Source organism: Pelobates fuscus, chromosome 1, assembly GCF_036172605.1.
Source record: "Pelobates fuscus isolate aPelFus1 chromosome 1, aPelFus1.pri, whole genome shotgun sequence".
In the NCBI taxonomy this organism is placed as follows: Eukaryota; Metazoa; Chordata; class Amphibia; order Anura; family Pelobatidae; genus Pelobates; species Pelobates fuscus.
Genome location: NC_086317.1, coordinates 27,307,898 through 27,315,638, shown reverse-complemented (window position 1 = coordinate 27,315,638; position 7,741 = coordinate 27,307,898). Strand labels below are relative to the sequence as shown.

The 7,741-nt window shown below is 47.6% G+C and overlaps 1 protein-coding gene across 1 annotated transcript in view; it reads right to left on the bottom strand.

The window, feature by feature from the left end:
* Positions 1-5,726: 5,726 nt before the first annotated feature.
* PRDM15 (PR/SET domain 15) overlaps positions 5,727-7,741 on the bottom strand; it is a 43,621-nt gene continuing 41,606 nt past the window's right edge. Inside the window, exon 25 of the mRNA XM_063447001.1 lies at positions 5,727-7,202. Coding sequence (XP_063303071.1) covers positions 6,693-7,202 — 510 coding nt within the window. The 3' untranslated portion in view covers positions 5,727-6,692. The remainder of the gene's footprint in view (positions 7,203-7,741) is intronic.

Genomic DNA, 7,741 nt, shown 5'->3' with positions numbered 1-7,741 from the left:
TTAACATCAGTGATAGTAAAAAGAAAACAGCTTTTGTGCCGGGACCCAGTGAGCTGGCTCAAGGTAGTTTTAGTACCCGGGACGCAGTGAGCTGGCTCAAGGTAGCTTTAGTGCCCAGGACGCAGTGAGCTGGGTCAAGGTAGCTTTAGTGCCCGGGACGCAGTGAGCTGGGTCAAGGTAGCTTTAGTACCCGGGACGCAGTGAGCTGGGTCAAGGTAGCTTTAGTGCCTGGGACGCAGTGAGCTGGCTCAAGGTAGCTTTAGTGCCTGGGACGCAGTGAGTTGGCTCAAGGTAGCTTTAGTCTCAGGAAGCAGTGAGCTGGCTCAAGGTAGCTTTAGTCTCAGGAAGCAGTGAGCTGGCTCAAGGTAGCTTTAGGGCCCCTAACGCAGTGAGCTGGCTCAAGGTAGCTTTAGTACCCGGGACGCAGTGAGCTGGGTCAAGGTAGCTTTAGTGCCCGGGACGCAGTGAGCTGGGTCAAGGTAGCTTTAGTGCCTGGGACGCAGTGAGCTGGCTCAAGGTAGCTTTAGTGCCTGGGACGCAGTGAGTTGGCTCAAGGTAGCTTTAGTCTCAGGAAGCAGTGAGCTGGCTCAAGGTAGCTTTAGTCTCAGGAAGCAGTGAGCTGGCTCAAGGTAGCTTTAGGGCCCCTAACGCAGTGAGCTGGCTCAAGGTAGCTTTAGTACCCGGGACGCAGTGAGCTGGGTCAAGGTAGCTTTAGTGCCCGGGACGCAGTGAGCTGGGTCAAGGTAGCTTTAGTGCCTGGGACGCAGTGAGCTGGCTCAAGGTTGCTTTAGTGCCTGGGACGCAGTGAGTTGGCTCAAGGTAGCTTTAGTCTCAGGAAGCAGTGAGCTGGCTCAAGGTAGCTTTAGTCTCAGGAAGCAGTGAGCTGGCTCAAGGTAGCTTTAGGGCCCCTAACGCAGTGAGCTGGGTCAAGGTAGCTTTAGTACCCGGGACGCAGTGAGCTGGCTCAAGGTAGCTTTAGTGCCTGGGACGCAGTGAGCTGGCTCAAGGTAGCTTTAGTGCCGGAATGCAGTGAGTTGGCTCAAGGTAGCTTTAGTCTCAGGAAGCAGTGAGCTGGCTCAAGGTAGCTTTAGTCTCAGGAAGCAGTGATCTGGCTCAAGGTAGCTTTAGGGCCCCTAACGCAGTGAGCTGGCTCAAGGTAGCTTTAGTGCCGGAACGCAGTGAGCTGGCCCAAGGTAGCTTTAGTCCCAGGAAGCAGTGAGCTGGCTCAAGGTAGCTTTAGTGCCCGGGACGCAGTGATCTGGCTCAAGGTAGCTTTAGTGCCTGGGATGCACTGAGTTGGCTCAAGGTAGCTCTAGTGCCCGGGACGCAGTGAGCTGGCTCAAGGTAGCTTTAGTGCCCGGGACGCAGTGAGCTGGCTCAAGGTAGCTTTAGTGCCCGGGACGCAGTGAGCTGGCTCAAGGTAGCTTTAGTCTCAGGAAGCAGTGAGCTGGCTCGAGGTAGCTTTAGTGCCTGGGATGCACTGAGTTGGCTCAAGGTAGCTTTAGTGCCCGGGACGCAGTGAGCTGGCCCAAGGTAGCTTTAGTGCCGGAACGCAGTGAGCTGGCCCAAGGTAGCTTTAGTCCCAGGAAGCAGTGAGCTGGCTCAAGGTAGCTTTAGTGCCCAGGACGCAGTGAGCTGGCTCAAGGCAGCTTTAGTATCCGGGACGCAGTGAGATGGCTCAAGGTAGCTTTAGTGCCTGGGATGCACTGAGTTGGCTCAAGGTAGCTCTAGTGCCTGGAACGCAGTGAGCTGGGTCAAGGTAGCTTTAGTGCCCGGGACGCAGTGAGCTGGCTCAAGGTAGCTTTAGTGCCCGGGACGCAGTGAGCTGGCTCAAGGTAGCTTTAGTGCCCGGGACGCAGTGAGCTGGCTCAAGGTAGCTTTAGTGCCCGGGACGCAGTGAGCTGGCTCAAGGTAGCTTTAGTCTCAGGAAGCAGTGAGCTGGCTCGGGGTAGCTTTAGTGCCTGGGATGCACTGAGTTGGCTCAAGGTAGCTTTAGTGCCAGGGACGCAGTGAGCTGGCTCAAGGTAGCTTTAGTCCCAGGAAGCAGTGAGCTGGCTCAAGGTAGCTTTAGTCCCAGGAAGCAGTGAGCTGGGTCAAGGTAGCTTTAGTGCCTGGGATGCACTGAGTTGGCTCAAGGTAGCTCTAGTGCCTGGGACGCAGTGAGCTGGGTCAAGGTAGCTTTAGTGCCCGGGACGCAGTGAGCTGGCTCAAGGTAGCTTTAGTGCCCAGGACGCAGTGAGTTGGCTCAAGGTAGCTTTAGTGCCCGGGACGCAGTGAGCTGGCTCAAGGTAGCTTTAGTGCCCAGGACGCAGTGAGCTGGCTCAAGGTAGCTTTAGTGCCCGGGACGCAGTGAGCTGGCTCAAGGTAGCTTTAGTGCCCGGGACGCAGTGAGCTGGCTCAAGGTAGCTTTAGTGCCCAGAAGCAGTGAGCTGGCTCAAGGTAGCTTTAGTACCCGGGATGCAGTGAGCTGGCTCAAGGTAGCTTTAGTCCCTGGAAGCAGTGAGCTGGCCCAAGGTAGCTTTAGTACCCGGGACGCAGTGAGCTGGGTCAAGGTAGCTTTAGTGCCCGGGACGCAGTGAGCTGGGTCAAGGTAGCTTTAGTGCCCGGGACACAGTGAGCTGGGTCAAGGTAGCTTTAGTGCCCGGGACGCAGTGAGCTGGCTCAAGGTAGCTTTAGTGCCTGGGATGCACTGAGTTGGCTCAAGGTAGCTCTAGTGCCTGGGACGCAGTGAGCTGGGTCAAGGTAGCTTTAGTGCCCGGGACGCAGTGAGCTGGCTCAAGGTAGCTTTAGTGCCCAGGACGCAGTGAGTTGGCTCAAGGTAGCTTTAGTGCCCGGGACGCAGTGAGCTGGCTCAAGGTAGCTTTAGTGCCCAGGACGCAGTGAGCTGGCTCAAGGTAGCTTTAGTGCCCGGGACGCAGTGAGCTGGCTCAAGGTAGCTTTAGTGCCCGGGACGCAGTGAGCTGGCTCAAGGTAGCTTTAGTGCCCAGAAGCAGTGAGCTGGCTCAAGGTAGCTTTAGTACCCGGGATGCAGTGAGCTGGCTCAAGGTAGCTTTAGTCCCTGGAAGCAGTGAGCTGGCCCAAGGTAGCTTTAGTACCCGGGACGCAGTGAGCTGGGTCAAGGTAGCTTTAGTGCCCGGGACGCAGTGAGCTGGGTCAAGGTAGCTTTAGTGCCCGGGACACAGTGAGCTGGGTCAAGGTAGCTTTAGTGCCCGGGACGCAGTGAGCTGGCTCAAGGTATAATGCCGGCCCTAAAGCTACCCTGAACCAGCAACTCCAGCACCACCATCAGATGTACTGGCAGTGAGTAACGGCGTATGCCGAGCGTACTCATCACGCTCTTTTGTAAGAGACCGTGTGTTTACTTTTTACTTTCACTGATGTTAATAGAATACATTTATTTGCACTTTACTGGATAAAACATTTGAGCTGTCATTTAACATAATTTGACTAAAATTTACAACTTAGATTTCCTTAGCCTAAATATATCTTATATAAAATATATCTTTATGGGAACGTTTGTATATTAAATCAATGATGTTATGAACATACATTCAGTCTAACAGTCTGCACCATTATCTGTGTTTATGCATATACGCTGTGAGATGGGGCCTTCTACTGACCATTAAGTATAATTATAACAACTCTTATTTTACACAGTGTAATTCATTTGTTTTGGGTTTATCACCTAAATTCTCGTTTTTCTACACAGCTCCACTCATTTATATATATATATATTTTCTGCTTTTGTTGTGTGTGTTGGGGTACAACACAAGAGTGTGTTAGCAGTATTTAACAATTTAATGAATACAATTCATCCCAACTCCAAGTTGTGACAAATTAGTATTTTTAGAGCGCTCCAAAATCAAACAAGGATATTTTAAATATAGGTATCTGGAGGCACAGTTTGCAGGTTAACACCTGGATGAAAATACGGACATGATCTGCCTCCACCTTCCAGCAGAAACAAAATGTCTCTTGCTACAGGAAGTGAGTGTTGCCAAAGTATGCAGGTTCCATAAAGGTAAATGTAAGGTGGGCTTATACAAAATAAAATAAAATATTACATATAAACCGAATTTAAGATCATACCACCCCCCACCCAGCATAACCAACTGTAACCTAAACTAAACATTGCATTTAACCCCTTAAGGCCCAAACTTCTGGAATAAAAGGGAATCACGACATGTCACACATGTTATGTGTCCTTAAGGGGTTAAAGGGACACTGTAGGCACCTAGACCACTTCAGCTCAATTCTGAGAGACTGCAATTATTACCTCTGAGGGTTTTTAGTGGCTCTCTACTAGACTGCCACTAGAGGGACTTCCTGAATCGAAACTGACTTTTGGTCAGTTATCTTGACGCTGGACGTCCTCACGCTCTGCATGAGGACTTCCAGCGACTGATTTTTCCCCATAGGAAAGCAATATTCATCCACTTGATTAAATTCTTTCCTATGGGGAAATCCTAATGCGAGGAGCGTGGGCGGAGCCTGACCCAGCGTCGAGGGTAAGTGACTGAAATGGTTTTAACCCCTTAAGCGCCACGGGAGGGAGGGGGGCACTGTAGGATTCTGAGGTACCAGGAGAACAGCTTTGTATTCCTGGCACTATAAAATCTCTTTAAAGGACCACTCTAGGCACCCAGACCACTTCAGCTTAATGAAGTGGTCTGGGTGCCAGGTCCAGCTAGGGTTAACTAATTTTTTTATAAACATAGCAGTTTCAGAGAAACTGCTATGTTTATCAATTAGTTAAGCCTTCCCCTATTTCCTCTAGTGGCTGTCTCACTGACAGCCGCTAGAGGCGCTTGCGTGATTCTCACCGTGAAAATCACAGTGAGAGCACGCAAGCGTCCATAGGAAAGCATTATGAATGCTTTCCTATGTGACCGGCTGAATGCGCGCGCAGCTCTTGCCGCGCGTGCGCATTCAGCCGACGGGGAGGAGAAGAGGCGGATCGGAGGAGGAGAGCTCTCCGCCCAGCGCTGGAAAAAGGTAAGATTTAACCCCTTTCCCCTTTCCAGAGCCGGGCGGGAGGGGGTCCCTGAGGGTGGGGGCACCCTCAGGGCACTCTAGTGCCAGGAAAACGAGTATGCTTTCCTGGCACTAGAGTGGTCCTTTAATACAGTTGGGGTTTGAAGCAAAGTATTTAGACTCATCTGGTTTTAACATATATGGCTCAGGCAAAATTACACCAATTTTAACATCCACATCTGCCGCAGCTTTATATATTATCAGAAGAAAAAAAACCCACTGAAGAAGAGTACATAACAGACATGATTGTCCAAATAATTTTTTTTTTATGCCATGTTTTGCAAATTACATGTGACAAGGCCTCCCCCTTAATGCTGTAATACTCATACAGAACATTTCTAGAAAATAAAAACGTACAAGAAATCGTACAGGGAGAAAACGACTAGAAGTGCATGAACGACAAGACGTTAAATTAAATAAAAACAAAACAAAAATGGTTTACCTAAACTGTGCTTTGCACTGTTTGCCACGGACAATTTTTTGTGAGAACTCACAAATACAGTACCTGCCATTTTCTACTCAAAAGGCATTGGATTTTTCTTGCGTGATGACCCCTAAGATACATTCCCCATAATACTCAGCATGATGGTAAAGACATGAGTGGTTTATCCACTAAACAGCACGTTGGCTATTATAGGTTTGAATTTTGCCACACTTCATATTTTACTGAATAAACCCCCACAGAACATTAATCTCTGTATTAGAATGTTTATGTTAGTGATTCAAATAAAACAATATCCTTCATTGTACCCAGGATCACATGACATTCTGTTAACCCATAGAGTCAATTTATTACCCAACGCTAAGGTGGGAGAGTTCATTCTCTAAAGAAGCATTTTTTATTTTATTTCTTCATTTGATTTGAGGACTTCCCTGCAATAAACACAGTGATTTATAAAGCAGACTGGGTCCCCCGTGGATGAGAAGTTATTGAGGCGATAGGGACTGGGGCCTATAGGCAGTTGCAAGATCTTATTCAACCTCGGACCGCTTTATAAAGCCCGGTCCACTTGAACATTTTTGTTATCCGTTTGTCTTTGGGGCTTTGGCATAAATAAAAAGGTTTTCAGTGCACATAATATAGGTTCATTTTCTGTAACAGACACCGTATTTAACAACAACAAAATAATATTACCATCCATGAAACCCTTCTCCCCTCTAGGTCCAACTTGGTTAATATTTATGGATCTCACAAGTGTGAAAAGCAGAGGGTTTGAGATAACCAGTCGCAATACATTACACAATAATGGAAAACAAGCGTTTCACAATGCAAATGTAAACTATTTCACTTATTTTTTTTTCATATTTATCGTTTGTTCTGATAGGACCTTCCAGCAGTCACCAACTTCATCAATACCAGGAATTTTTACAGAAGGATCAGCATCTCAATAGGCTTTCTTAACATTGTCTGTACATTATTGGGCTTAATGCAAAAGGACAGTGCTAAGCATTTACATATAGTATCTTGCTCAATCCTTCGGCGATTAAAAATAGTCATTCCTTCTTATTAAAGTTTATTTAACCAGACTGCTCACTGTAAAGTTTTAACTTTGCTGGTTCTTCAAGTGTATAGGTGAGTAGTTGCATTTCCTTATCCAGTTACAGTGGTCAATAGTTTAATAGCTGCTCAAAATAAAACACTTCTTGGATTCAGGAAGTTAGTAAGTGTACATCTGCTCCTGAGAGTCTGTGTGGGCAGTTTGCCCCGGTTGGGTGTGAGATGGCTGCCGTCCCTCATCTCTATGATCCGAGGGGTGTTCTTCCTCTTGTGGTGGTGGAGTTTCCCCTGCGGGCACTGCTCTCCATGTGAGAGGTCCTTCAGCAGCAATCTGACCTCCTAAAGGAGCAATGGAATTTACAAAGGTGGTCAGATTGATGAAATGTGCCACAGGCTGAGGTCCGGATGGTTCTTGTGAGGAAGTGATAGCCAACTCGGCAGGACGATTGTGCAACACAGCACTGCCACTGACCGCATCGAAGGTAACCGTTAGGATGGAGCTGTCAAGCTGCAGCTGCCGATCTTGAGTAGTCAAGTGGCCAACTGCTACAGGCTGGAGGCTGGCAAACTGAGCACCGGCTGTCGTTGTAATAGGAGTGACCGTGATGTTAGGAAGTCCAACTGTACAGGATGGAGCAGTGACATTCCCATCACTGATGGTGACCACCACCTACAATGTAAATAAGCACAGTCAATAATTGTAAGAACAATGGCAAATTACTAAACTATAATTTTAATAATTCTCTACCTACATCCATTGACAGGAGGCAATAATCACCTACAGCATAGAGGCCCTTGCATTGCCAACTCCTGATTTATACTAAAATACGATCCATGAAAATTATTGCGCTGCCTCCAAACGCTACGCCTAGACTGAAGGGTTGCCTCACTTCCCAGGGTTTCTCCCAGATACACTAATAGAATACTGAGTACCTTGTGATGACATTCCTAATATGGCGGAAGCTGGAAACAATTGGAATTAGAACCTCATTCCTACAGGGAAGAGAAGCCCCTAAACAACCAATCCAAAGGGGGATAGCTAGAGATGAGACAAACATAAATCTTCTACCTTATCAGTAACATTACTCTTTCTTATCAGTGTTACTAAGACACCCATAGTGGTACAGAGTATGAAATGTAACCATTTATTTACTATAACCTCATCCATATTTTATTACAAGACATGGAGGCTCATATTGCTTAAATAAT